General features: G+C 38.7%; 1 protein-coding gene across 6 annotated transcripts in view; it reads left to right on the forward strand.

Annotated features, from left to right (window-relative positions):
- phactr3b (phosphatase and actin regulator 3b) overlaps positions 1–13,670 on the forward strand; it is a 38,290-nt gene extending 24,620 nt beyond the window's left edge. For 4 of the 6 annotated variants that reach the window (XM_015020605.1, XM_015020610.1, XM_015020609.1 and 1 more), the window contains 5 exons: positions 1,340–1,576; positions 1,645–1,852; positions 2,754–2,944; positions 5,779–5,936; positions 13,659–13,670. In XM_015020605.1, the coding sequence (XP_014876091.1) occupies positions 1,340–1,576; positions 1,645–1,852; positions 2,754–2,944; positions 5,779–5,936 (794 nt within the window). In that variant the 3' untranslated portion in view covers positions 13,659–13,670. Of the gene's footprint in view, positions 1–1,339; positions 1,577–1,644; positions 1,853–2,753; positions 2,945–5,778; positions 6,293–6,837; positions 7,999–13,658 lie in introns of those variants that run through there. The other 2 variants (XR_001422641.1, XM_015020606.1) reach the window with 2 other exon arrangements.
- The last annotated feature ends 1,051 nt before the right edge of the window (positions 13,671–14,721 follow it).

The raw sequence follows: 14,721 nt of genomic DNA on the forward strand, positions 1-14,721 counted from the left end.
TTCCAATATTTGACTTTCAAAAAGGTCTTAAAGATGAGAAGCCATTTCTCAGTTGCTATGTCCCACACAAGACTGAAATGCATCTCCATTACAAATATGAGCACAACTTTGTTGGTATAGCACAATTTTGCAATTGTAGTGTTTTCTTTGGTAACACTTTATTTGAAGGGGGGTGAATAAGACTGTCATGACACTGTCATAAACATGTCATAACACCTGTCATGAACATCAATAAGCCTTCATGAATATTTATGACTGTTGTCATAAAGTGTCATTCGGTAAATTGACACTTTTAATACAAAGTTGACATTATTCAAAATGCCGTTGTATGACAACTTGACATTAACCAAGAAATCATTACTGTTTAAACTTTACCTTTAATAACATAAAGTTACCTCATTTTTAAAGTGCAATCAGTAATACTTTTATAACAAATTTATACCAGTAATTATTTTTTGGTTAATGTCAAGTTGTCATAACAAAGACATTTTGAATAATGTCAACTTTGTATTAAGTGTCACAATTTACCGAATGACGCTTTATGACAACAGTCATAAATATTCATGAAGACTTATTGATGTTTACGACAGGTGTTTATGACAGTGTCATGTCAGTCTTATTCAACCCCCTTCAAATAAAGTGTTACCTTTTCTTTAAAAAGAAACACAGTTAAAATCACACATTAATAAATGCTGCACCATCATCCTCCTACCACTTTCTGTCATTGTCTTTTTCAATTCCCTTTGCAGAATCATTCAGTTGTTGATCACATGACTTGTGTAATGTGTTTCCATTCCAGTTTTGTTCAATAGGAAAATTTCAGTATGGCCAAAAAACCACCTCCACCCAGCGCCGAAACGGGAGTTTGCTTCCATTTAGCAAATTGGTTTTTGAAAATTCAAATTGCGCAATTATGTGGTCAATGGAAACATAACTTTCTGGACACCACTGTAGCCAAATCTAATTGGTGATATAAGACACCAAGTAACATATTCCATGAAGACATTCTCTGCCTGGCTCTGGAGTATGACAAGAACTTGAGAATACTAGAATTATGACACTCATTATGCCAGCATGTTGGAGTAGTAATTTAATTTCTCTTTGGGATCAGTAAAGTATTTTTTTTATTTGAAATTGAAATGCTGGACATCAAATAGGGAATAGTAACTTGATCTAATTGATTGTAAATAAATTGCTGTTAACAGAAGTGAGATTTTTGTGTTCAGTATATTTAACTAAAAAATAAAAGTATGCAGTAAAATTTGTTTCCTGAGAGGAGATGGTCCACCAGGTGGAGACAGAGACTTCAGAAACAAACCAGGCCTTGCTCCCTTTTCAGTTCAAGATGTGGAAGAAGATCCGAAGGTGGCTGGAGAAAGCAGTCAGGGCGAGGACGAAGACGCAGAAGACGGGAACGTGTCACTAAGCAACTCCAGCGAGGAGCAGACGATGGAAACAGCAGAGGCTGCTGAGGCGAAACAGGAAATGGTGGCAGCCAAGCCCCAGAGACGAGCCAGCACCCCTCCTCCGCCAAGTCTTCCTGTCAAGCTGCTCACCAGGCTGGGCAGCTTAGATGGTGAGTTGACCTTGACGAACAGACAGACATGCATTCTGGTAAGAGTGTCTGACTGTTTGCTTCTTCAGGCGCTCCTCCAGTTCCAGTGAAAAAGTCTCCCGCCACATTACCAAGGAACTTCACACTCCCCAAAGAACCTCACGGATCCCTGCTGAGAGGCAGGATCTCTACACCCACTGGCTCTCCGCACCTTGGGGCCCTTCACCAGCCACTGCCCCCCAGCTGCATCATTGAGGAACTGCATCGTGCCCTGGCCACCAAACACAGACAGGAGAGGTCAGCCTAATGTTGGTGTTGAAATGCAAAGAGATTTTGGGAAAGTTTTTCATTTAATGACTGAAAATGTTCTAGATACAGGGTTTCGGATGTGAATATATCTCTTGACCTTTTTTGCCCATATTTGGTCGGTTCATAGCCTCAAACTTCAGTATAGTCATAATTGTAATTGTCATAATTGATAGGAAACAATTCAGAGTTTTTCCAGTTACTTTTAAGAATGAAAGTCTGGAAAGTGTGTCATGTGTTTTTGTTCAATTCCCCCGGGGTCAAACCTTTGCATAACCGCCTTCTGAGCCAAATACATCTTCAGATCTTTTTGGGTTAAGTCTCTGTGATGTTTACAGGTTTACATTTCCCTATAAAATAATGTTTTCTGGGGGGTTTTCAGAAAATAAATAAAAGCGTGAGATGTTTTTGCCCATTCCTTCTTCACAAGAGCTCAGTGTTAATTACATTTGAAAAAATCAGAAGTGAAAAACAGTTATTTAAAACACTTAAAAAACCATGTACCCCTTTTTGTAGACTTCAACATTGTACAGTGTTTTTGGGTTGGTCTCACATAAGTAACCTAAAAAAACAGTTTGTGTTTGTCTCACAAACTGTTAAAGCCCAGTTCACACGGCATGATTTTTTGCCCTGATTTTCCCCTTATAACAACATGATCAAACCTGTTTTACCTACGATTTTCTGCTCTTGTGTGGTCTCAGAATTTGAAAGTCGGCCGACAATTCTAAAATCGTGTAGCGTGAATGAGGCTTAACATTCCTGCTTATTTTTAATTCAGCATTTGAATTGTTTTTGTTTTTAATTGTTTTTGCATCGATCAAAACATTTTTTTTCCTTTGCTGCTTTACCAAAGATGACAATGAAAGATCCATCTTGTGACATGTGATTCCAGTTTCCAGACGAAGGAAGCCCGCTGTTCCCCGAAGCGCAGAGCAGATGGCCGGCTGTCTCGGACGTCCAGCATGGAGAGGGAGTCGCTTGGGGAGATGGACGGCAAGAAGAGATCAGACGAGAACAAGGAGAACTGTCGCCTGGATCAGTACACCAACGACCAGGACAGTTGGAATGAGTCGGTAATCTCTGGTAGGTGTGCTGGCACCAGAGTTGTGCCTTAATATTTTCTTTTCTTTCTCCCTGTTGCGTAGCGCACAAAGCTAACTAAATGTAGGCGTCATTCCAGAGGATGATTAAGCAATCTAATCTTTGTTGATGGCCGTTCCAGCCAGGGAATGACAGGCAGATTAGAAGCGATGATGAACGGCACACTTGCTAGCGTGAACTTCCAGCTGCCTATCAGCATCTGCTGTGGTGGCCTAATTCCTGGACATCTAACAGTGACTAGGGCAAAAACTGTTAAACTGTTGGGCTGCAACATTAGCACAGATGTAACAAAAGTCCGGTTCCAGCATTTGGTTGATTGGATGTAGATATCTAGTGGCTACAAAAGCAATGATGCCAATCTGGGATGAATATTAATTAAATTTATTTAACATTTTACTTTTCAAATTGTATATGTATGCCTCCGAGGTATTTTTCTGTTACAATGTGTAAACTTCCACATTCACTCTGAGAGTGTTGAAGTTCCACACGACATCACTTATTTGCTGCTGTTTGCTTGTGCAGTGTGAAGGAAAGAGGGAGAGACGCTGCAACTGGACCTCTACAGAGTGCAAAGTATGAGATGCAGGTGATCGGTTTTTGTGATCGGCAATAAGAGATGGTGATCAGCGATCACTGATTACATACTGTTTCACAGAAATTGACTGATCATGATCAGTGGCCGATCGATCAGCACACCTCTAGAGGTTTTGTATCTTTTTAGGTGAAGTTGCTGGAGTTGAATTATTTCATCTTAAAACATCAGAATGAGGTGTTTAATATTCACCCAGTCAAGAACCATAGACTTTTAAGATGTGAATGAGGGACCCTTATCAAATAAAAGTAATAGAATTGCGATGAAAAACTTGTATTCTCAAAATCCTCTGGACTCTTCTCTGACAGTAGACTCTTAATGGCCAACAAATTGTTAGGCTTATGGAGCACTTACTTTAAACTACCCTAGTTAATATACCTTTTCCATCTAATTAATGAAATCCTCATGGGAAAACAACTTACTTTTACCCAGGTAGTATTTTATATCAAAATATTATTCCTAACACTCATGCTAATATCTGGTTAAATATCATGTGGCTTATTGGTTGAACCATGTGGTTTGTTCACAAATGCATCTGTAAAGCAGGAGGTGATGATTATTACATTATTACAAAGCTCTCAAAGCTGTTCATTTTGGATCCACTGACATCTAGTGGTTAAAATTTGAAACCTGTAAAACAAATTCCATAAGTTTTCCTTAAGTACTAAGGGACCGTGTCTTTACAGGGGAAGCAGCACCTTCAGCGTTAATAACATGGACATTTTTAAACAAATGCACATCTAAGAACCTTACTGTATGTTTCCTATTAGCACTGTAATCTATCTTCTTGATATGATTTTAAATTAATAGTTTAACAGTAGATTGTTTTTTGTCAGAAACTTCATATTTATATGGATGTTTTTCTGTTTTTCTTTGAGCATATAAAATGCTACTTTACTTTGTAACACATGAACTTAGAGAAAAAATATTCAATGAATGGAATTTAGGGGAAAAAAACAATTATTATTTTTTAGAACTTACACTTTTATTATTTTTACAGAGTAATTATACAGCCATGTATCAGTAGTACATAACACAAGTGTTGACAATATGAAGTTTCCCATAAAATAAACATTTTAGCATTACATCTTACCACCTCAGCATCACATCTGTAGGCTCGTCACTATACAACTCTAAAATAAGGATACACTTTGGGCTGGATAGCTAAACACAACATGCCAAAAGACAAACTTGTTGGACTAAAAACAATTATTATTATTATTATTATTTTGGCAGCTTTCCACAAATAAATGTCTGTTTTATTCAATTACATATATTGAAAATATATGACATGATATCATAATGACAAGTTTTTAATAAATACAAAGATTACAAAGACATAATTATAAAACATAGTGCAACTAATTAATGACAGCAGTGGTGAGAATGGTAGTTGGTCCAGTCTGTACTCTCTCAGAATCAACAGCCCCTTCAGTTCTGCACTTGTTTTTTCATTCACTGTTTTTCTGGTAACCTAATCTCTTCTTTCTCTGTTTTTTTGTTGGACATTAGCACTTTATACATTTTTATTTAAAGTGTAAGTATTTTGTGTTCTCCAGGCACGTAGTGTCATTTTATAGCACAATCAATTATCTATGTTACCTTTAGTTGTTATAAAATTGCTGTATATATCAAAAGTGATTTAAAAGAAATTTTACTTTAAAAGTAATTTTACGCCTTAAAATTGGGCCTTTGTCTCTTTCTGAAACTCCACCTTCAGAAAGTCATCACAACATGGCTCCTCTATTAACCCTTTAACAATGTTTTTACCAGCATTGCTCTGAGAAGTAGCTCCTATAATGAGCTCAGCTTATGCACAGATCCATCAGGTGTTTGCTAATTGCTGCTGGCTAGTCTGAAGGAGCTGAGTTGGGGAGTGGGGGGAGGCCTGCTCTGTGAGGGTTAGAAACTACAGCTCAGAGGAGAAGCTGTGCTTCAAAGGCAGACCTAGGTCCACCCAGGTGTTCTGCACAGATGAATGGTTGCCATGGAGATTAAAGTATTTCTCAAAGTTGCATGAAAGAATCAAGGCAACACTCCAGGTACGTTTTTGAAGAAGGAATAACATTATAAAATTATGTAAAGCTCATAAAAGTAGATTTTTACATAATACTGCTGCTAGTATTTGGCAGCTTTGACCTCCTGTCTTCCCTGTAAATCTGGCCATGATGGCGGCTGAAAAACTACCATTCCCTTACCCAAAGTGTGCTCTGAACTTCAACAGGAACACTCCCCCGCAGGATGAGGAAAGAGCTCCTGGCCGTGAAGCTTCGGAACAGGCCCAGCAAACAGGAGCTGGAGGACCGCAACATCTTCCCGGTTCGCAGCGACCAAGAGCGACAGGAAATCCGCCAGCAGATAGAGATGAAGCTGGCCAAGTGAGTCGCTGTGTGTGGACCCAGCTCAGCATACCGTCAGACCCCCCACCCCTCTCATCACCTCATGTATGTTGGCTCATTTCACATCACATCGCTCGTTTGTCTACATTTTATCTGCTTTTGTCTTCCTTTTGTAACACCTAACATCCCCATAAGAAGCACTCACTCTTTCCTTATTCATAACAATGCATTGTGGGGAATATTGGTTTTCATGAATAAGCACAACTAATTTTTTAGTCATCTTCAACATTAGGGTGATATGGCAATATAATACATAGGACTGGATGATATGGACTATGATGTTGTACTGTTGTGATAACGATAACAATGGTGATTAAAAAATGTTTCTTTTATATATCACTAAGCTGTTTAATCATGTTATCGAATTTATTAATATTTATTGATGCTCTTGAAATACAAACAGTAGACAAAAATCATAAAAATAACACCGATGATAATAGTTTTTTATATGAAGTGAAATTTATGAAGATTAATTTATCAGAGCACCTATTTCCTTAATTTGGGGAAATCGATGATCGGCCGATCTTTGCATTTGAAACCAAAGGTCTGAAAACCAGCCCTTGTCTCCTTCTACTCACAGGACTGACCGCCCTGCAGGTCACGTCTGCATGTGCACAGTTAGCAGTAGCCACCCCACTGTTTACAAATTAGCAACTTTGTCACTACGTTTAGCAACTTTTCAGACAACACCAATCTGTATTGCCTAAAATCAGAATTGGCAGGTCAGCCTTTTAAAGATGGATGATTAGACAAAAAAACTGCAATCATAATCATAATGCAGTATTGCTTTTGAATGATATTTAGGGTAGACGCAGGTTTACGTTGACAAAGATTTCATCGTTAATAGTCTGCACTTTTCTGAGTTTCTTTATTTTTCTTTCTAGTACTGGCCTTTGTGCTGCACGATAATTCCTGGAGTGAGGAAGGGGATTTTCTGAAATGCTGAGGTGGACTGAACAGAGCAGTGTGATCGGATTTGTCAATATGTGCTCTTATTACAAGGACTCTGATTAGGCTGTTTTTCTGCAAAGACTGACTCTGCTACCACAAGTTTAGTTACCACATCAGCATTTATACCTGAAATCTGTAACAATTACATCATAATTTTCAGAGTTGCATAATAGATGTGTGCTGAACAGAAAATTAGGAGGTATATCAACTTTTTGGCCTCACACATTTAACTTTGCTTTTGTAAACAACTTGCATGTTCTGCAGTTCACAAGCAGTTCCAGAGTTTCTTAACAAACTGCTCACTGAAAACATGCTCTAAATGGAGACTGGTCTTTTTACAGAAACAGACTAACTCCATTTCTAGGTGAAAATACAGAAATTATCATTGTTGTGTGTGTGTGTGTGTGTGTGTGTGTGTGTGTGTGTGTGTGTGTGCGTGCTACACTTGATGGACAGGAACTACTCCTGCATGTCTTTAATGCAGTTTGATTTGTGATTTTAGTGCAGAAAAGCAAATAGCAGGAATAAAAATATTGCAGACTTGAAGGAGTTGCACTACTTACAGATTTCCCTCCTGAGTGTTGTGTAAGTTAAATAATTTGGTGACCTCTTGTTTGTGTAGCATTTAGCTGAACAAGAGCTAAAAATCCCCCTAAACTAAAACAGAATATTTCATTCAATAATTTGTTTTAAAGGTTTTGATTACAGATAGGGATGTTTCAGTGACACTGCTGATTGAATGTTATCTGAATCACTAACTCACGCACCAGTTACAAAGGTTAAAGAAACAGCATTTATTTCCTTTTATCTCCGAAGTTAGAAGGTATCCATAAAGAAATCGATGTCAGATCATCGTCAGTCCTTAAAACACCATATTAGGTCAACTGTAACTCCAGATTTTTCCCTGTAAAGAACACAGCATAAAAATCTATCTGTGATGACCATATAAAAGATTAAAGTCTGTGGAAGGAACCAGCAACAAGACTTTTAGAACCTCAAATGCTTCAGCCGCAGCTGTCACATATTGTTGGAAAGGAGAAGTGTGTGACTAAATGTTTTGTTAGTGTTAGACAAATATTTTGACTAAATATTATATAATATGTAACGCAATACGTCACATTTCTTCAGCATTTCATCTGTTTTTGCTAGTTAAAACACAATACAGAGGCTGCAGGCGTGAAATAATCAGCTTTCACTTTAAGCCAAATCTTTTTAAACAGGAATAGTTTCTGTCATTTTTTGGAGTACTTTCATGAGTGTATTGTACATCTGAATATGGCCACAGAATATAAAGTAGCTAATATGAAATAACTGGTTAACCCCAATTTCTTAGCTTGTGGGGTCATATTCACAATGACTAGCTTGTGGTTAGCATCTGCAAGCTAGCTCCCTCTGGCGGTTTAAAAGTGGTTTTAGTCTCTGTGTGCTACTGGAGGTTTGATGCGATCCATTGACAAATCATATGCTCAGTAATTTCTTTATCAGGGAAGTGTGTTAGTGTTTTAAAATCTGTGATGATAATGTGAAAGCTAGCACAAAGCACCAACAGTAACAGATGATACACTCACATTCTGTTTGAGCCTGCTGAGCTCTAGCTTGTCCTGAAAGCACCATATTATGTCATTGACAACTTGACTTTGTAAATGAGAGGACATGGAGGAAGTGATCCATTTGTAGGCCTGGTGTGACCTTATTGAGTCAGTAGTGTTTTAGTTTTACCCTGTGGGATCCACAAATGAAGCTTGTGGAGAGTTGTAATGTCAGTAAGTGAACATGTGCCAGGAAATGCACACGGCCACAAATCAGCATTCAGTCAGATTATTTTTGTTTTATTTTCTCCTTCTACTCAGATACTGGGATCGTTTCTTGGGGTTTCCCCTAGAAAACTTGCTAAGCCCAGTGGTTTTAAATATATTATATGACACACTTATCATCCCAAACACAGCTTATGTAAACTGAGCTGCTGATTAGTCTTGACTCTTGTGTAATAAAAACAGGAAGAGATCAATTTTGTGTCATGGAAGGACAATGTGACTGGATGAAGCAGGGATACGGACAGAGTGTACACAGTGTTAGGTAGGACAGAGGTCAGAGGTGACAGGCAGCTGCTCATGCTGTGCTGCATTACTGCTGTGATTAGTTGTCACATCGCTCCTCAGAAATCAAGAAACCAATGATGAATTTCTGTTATCACTTTCAAGATGTAATGAAAGCAGTGATAATTTTTTTTATATATATACTGTAATTAGGAGAGACCAAACTCTACCTGTATATTTCTTGATTCCCTTTTTTCAGAAGTTAAAATTAAGTTAACACTGAAAAAAGAGAATAATTGATCCAACTTAAATAAATTACTTCAGTTGGTAACAAGTACTTGAATTAGATTTATATGAATTAAGTTTATGAAGTACTCAAATCTTCCATCCATCCATCCATCCATCCATCCATCCATCCATCCATCCATCCATCCATCCATCCATCCATCCATTTTCTATACACCCTTGTCCCTAGTGGGTCGGGAGGGTTGCTGGTGCCTGTCTCCAGCTAATGTTCCGGGCGAGAGGCGGGGTCACCCTGGACAGGTCGCCAGTCTGTCGCAGGTACTCAAATCTTCATAAACCAAAAGTTGTCAAATGCTACAAATCTCTGTAGGTCCAGGCTGTGTGGGATCAAAAATCTCTGCTTCTCAAAGACAAGTCTTCTTTTCAAAATCTGTTCATATGATTTTTTTTTTATTTATAATTGGGCTGCACCTTACTGAAATTTAATCATTGACCTCAATGACTTCTAATTTGCTAATGTGTCCCTTGTCTTTACTCTGAGCAATTCCAAATCCAGCGTGATCCATACCAAACAGAGGATAAAAATAAAGAGTAACTTTGCTGTAATCCTTTGAGCTTTGTTATTGTCAGCAAATGATGGTAGAAATGTCAGAGAAAATACTATTTCCTTTTAAATAGCTTCTTTGTCCCTTTAGACACCTCACTGTTACTGCAAATAGCTAACTGAAGAGCAACTAAACACCAAATCAACTTTTGTTGCAGATAAACTGTCCAGATTTGTCTTAAGGTTGCTATCATTATTTTTCTGTTTAAATTGTGATATTTTCATGAAAACGTGTTTAATTCTGCGATATTTGGTCTAAATCCGTTCTGTCTTGGTGGCTACTACAGTTGGGTTTTCAGATCGGTTACAGCAGTACAACTAGGTTGATGTCTACGTAACGTTGGGGTGTAAAACCATCTCACTGTTCAGTTGAAAGAATTGTGAGTGTGGGGACCAATAACGATGTTACCAAGTGTTTTTCATTCAGTAACAATGTCCCATTGAAGAGTGCGAGGTTCTCATGTAGCTATGTAGTAAAAGATGCAATTTTTAGTTTTTGACTAACTGGTTATCGGTCAGGCCAACAAAGTTAAAGATCACTCTGTTCTGATCCCAGGTTGTTTTCTCAGCATATCTTCAGGATATTAAGTGCTTAGAATTCTTTTAATTGCTCCACTGTCTTGTCAACAAACCTCTTTGAATTTTTATTGGATATTATTGGAATGGCACTTTGAAATTGACAGTGCAGGAGAAGCAACATTTGCTCTTGGGCAGCTTGAGAAGCAGAAGTTGTTCACCAGTGTCCCATGCTGAGTGTTGCTGTGGAACTCACCAGGTGTTGGCCTCTCAGCTCGTAGAGTGACGGACTGCAGGACTGAGGCATTAACATGAACTGAGTCACTACTGAGCATAGCTAAGGTGCGCCATTGTTTTTGGGGGGCGGCGGCGGCCCGCTGACCTCTACGGTCTGCCAGAGGATATTATGAGTCCCTCCTGGTAGCTGCTCTCTAAACATCCATTCTGTTCCAGCGGTTCTGTTGCCTCTGCATGAATTATACTGATTGTGTCACGCTGACAGAACACAGCAGAGCCATGTTTGTGGAGGTGGATGGAACTAATTGTCCTGTTTTAGGTTCAAGTAGCTGCGCTGCTGTCTGTGCAGCTTCAGGAACAGAACAGCCTAAATCACAGCCAAACAGCAATCCGCTGTGAGCACACCGAATGGAAAGCAGGGTATCAAGGCATTCGTCTCATTTAGCATTTAGCTTGACGTTATTCGCAGTGTTTCCATTATAAATGTGCGTAAAACTTTGTTGATATTCCACTAATGTCGAAAAACACAATTTTGCAATTGTGGTGTTAAGAAACACAGTCTTCCCAAAATGCACTTTGATTTCTATACATGAGCAGAACTTTAAATTCTTCTACCAAACTTATGATAGACCTGTTATCCTTCAGAGGATGTTCCCTGATGATTCAGAGCTTTGCCATAAATGCAAAATACATAGGGGCACATTTAATTGGTTCATCTGATGATGATACAAGAGATCGTTGGTAAGCAGTTCCTACTGATCCCCTCCTTCTTTCTTTTTAATCCTGCTCCAGACATTCTACTTAATGCAGATACTAAATTTTTTCTTGTAATTCTCTTATTTCTGTCCAAGAAATGTTTACTACTGAGATGGTCAGTACCACAGGCCGCTATAGTTGATACGTGGATATCACAAATCTCAGATTTTATCCCAGTTGAAAAACTGACTCACGATCTTCATCAAATGTCAGACAAATTCTGGGGGATCTGGAACCCACTGCAATCTTACTTACATAGACTTTGATATCAACTGGAAATGAGGACTGACCATTCCACCCTTTTTAATTTTTTCTTTTCTTTTTTTTTTTTTACATTCAATGCGTCACTCACTTTGCTGCCCTTTGACAGTTTAATGACTAAAAACACATAACAAATTTATCACAATAAATGATATGCAATATGATAAATTCCCACCCTTATATTCTGTATTAGAATATGGGACAATCAAGCAGCATTGTCCCATGCATCTTGGGACAATGCAGCATGGGAATGCAGCAAGTAAAAAGCTTCTCAGGAAGCTTTTTACTTCCTGAAAAAGTAAAAAGCTTTCTCAGGAAACCCAGCTGACTGCATCATGTTGACTTTGCATCATTCCCTCAGCTGTATCATAGCTTGGAGACATTATGTATTTGAGTGAATCCATCAATGAATGCATGCATTTAGTTTTTAATATTAAAGATGATGCCCAGCTGACATATATTCCTGTTGTGAAGTCCAGTTGAGCAGCTGACACATTGCTCTGGCCTACGTTGCCTCAGTGTGCTGCTCTGCAGCAGAATGCAGAGCGGTAGGCGAGCCCTGCTACAGCAGAAGGGAACCCTCTCCTTCTAAATTTAGCAGTGCAAATGGTGCATCAGCACCCATAATCAATGGCCTGTTTACGTCACAGCTGAGCTCGCCCCGTTCTGTCTGCAGGATTCCTCTGTGGAGCTGGCTTCAGCTTTACTGCATTGCTATAACCCCCCATCTACTTTATGGGCTCTTGTGCGAGAACTCATGTTTGTGAACTCAGCTAAAGGCATTGTTATATAAGTGTGAAATCGCCATGGCAGCAGAGACGTTCTGCAACCCAACTGGAAGTGGTTATGAGGCTAAAGATCGTCCATCTAATGAGCGATTAAAAAAAAAAAATCCCTGATTGTTCTGCTTAGAAGAGTTGATTCTTTTCACTTTGCTACCTTCTATATGGTTTTTTTGAAGAACAATTTTATTTAGAGCAGGGGTCCCCAAGCTACGGCCCGCGGGCCGGATCCGGCCCGCTACGTCATTTGGTCCGGCCCCCTGAACAATGCCGGATCTGGCCTGCCTCCTCATACCAGAGAGCATTCAGTGTTTTTTTTTTTCCATATATTGTATTTTCTGGTTTATATGTGGATTTTTCTTCAACCACCAGGGGTCTCTTGAGCAGATGTGAAACTAATTTTCCCTCAATGGAATATATACTAGTCAGTCCCAGTCACCGTTTCACTCACGGTTTTTTGTATTTGCATTCTGGGTAAAAATGTATCTAAAAGCGCGAATGTGTCGTCGCCTCTAGAAATGTCTAGAAATTTCTAGAGGCGAATTTAATCTCTAGAAATGTTTCTAGGGATTAAATTTTATATTTTGTAGATTTGTTTTAAATAAGGATGTGTGGAAGTAGGCTGTGAAGTAATCACCCTCCGCTAGCGGGTCATTAGCCTCTAGAGGCTAAGAATTGCCATTAGCTCTGCAGAATATATGTTGAATAAGTTGTTTCTGTATGTTTCCAGTAGGGCTGAAACAATGATTTGTGATGAATGAATGAATGAAATAATTGTCAACTAATTCAGGAATTGATTAATCGCTAACTGGACTATGCAGACTCTAAAAAAGGCAATTTACTGAAGAAAAGAAGAAAATATAAATCTATAAGACCTGATAATGTTATTGCAATGTTTACCAGTTATATTGTCATTTCATTATATTGTGCAGATCTAATGATCTTATTGAGAATGAGCAATGTACGACTAAAATACAAAATGAAAAACACAAATGAATTTGAGACTCTTGCTCAAGCATCCATGCAAGCCTCTAGCCAGAACTGTATCCTACTGAGACAATAGTGATTATATATGAAGTCTAAAAAAGACATTTAAGTAGCAGTGACAATGACTATGTCAGGTACCCAGTAAGCCTGTAAAGGACCCAATAATTGGATATTTGTGGCCCAGGGACTTATTTCTGCTGACAACAGAAGTTGGCTGTGTGAAGCAGCTGTCCAGGGCTGCTATAAATAACTCTGAAACCCTCAGCCCACACAACAGCTGACTAAAGATGGATGGCTGTATCAGCACTGAGGAATCCCAATGCCAGAAGCTGAACCAGAGCTGGGTTTTGCTCTCCCCTCAGTGTTCAAGCACATTGTGCTCAGACAGTAATACACAAAGATCAAGTATTTCAACTCAAGCAATTTAAACATATTTTGATCATTTACAGTATCATTTTGATCAAGTGTATTTACCACTATGGCAGTTTCTAGGCAACTAAGTTTGTCACATGTTGACAAGCTGCTGTATTTCAGAGTTTCGTAATCTGTTTCACCCCAGATGAAATATTAATTCCTGCTCTGCAGAGGTCACCCTCCCTCTTACTTATCCTATTCTCTGGGTAAAAGTAAGGCGGTTTAAAAAGTTCTCATTCCCACAAAATCCCAAATGCCTGAGTGCTCTGCTTTCATAACTATAAGGTGAATGTACATAGCAACATCCAGGCTCAAAACATTTATTATGAAATATACAAAGTGTTACTGAAGGGACAATCGGGTGCTGTGCAAGGCAAAAAAAAAAAGTACTTTGTAATAGAGATGCTGGTTTCCTTTTTGTCTTTTTGGCTTGTGGAAGTTTTTTTTTTCAACTGCAGTGCATTTTCTGATCAAGACTGCAGATAATGTTATCAACAGTCCTTTGTTCAAAGTTACTAAAAAACATAAACTTGTGCTTACAGAAGTTGCGTGTTGGTGAGTGGGATTGATCATAGAGTGCAAAGTTATTCATTTTTATGAAAAATCTGAAAAGTGTGACATACATTTATTTTTAGCCTGCTTTACTCGGATACCCCTAAAAATCATTAAGTGCAACCAGTTGGAAGGTTGTTTTTGTTATCCGCATTACATATTATGCCAGAGTTAGCCACTTTGGCTAGTTTTCATCTGCAGTCCCACAAGATACAATAAACACAGCACGTTGACTATTCAGCTTCAGATGAAGAATGGGAGAACCTTAACGCTGCTTATCACATGATCCACACTCGACACAGTGATACCCAGGGCCAATATCATGCTGTGGGGAATGCAGTTGTTTAGCAGAGGCAATGAGGCTGGTCAGAGTTGAGGTTGGATTAACCTAAACCCAGAAAATCCTAAAAGAAAACTTGTCAAGGG

This window comes from Poecilia latipinna, unplaced genomic scaffold, assembly GCF_001443285.1.
Source record: "Poecilia latipinna isolate Pla-1442-1.1 unplaced genomic scaffold, P_latipinna-1.0 Scaffold2615, whole genome shotgun sequence".
Taxonomy (NCBI): Eukaryota; Metazoa; Chordata; class Actinopteri; order Cyprinodontiformes; family Poeciliidae; genus Poecilia; species Poecilia latipinna.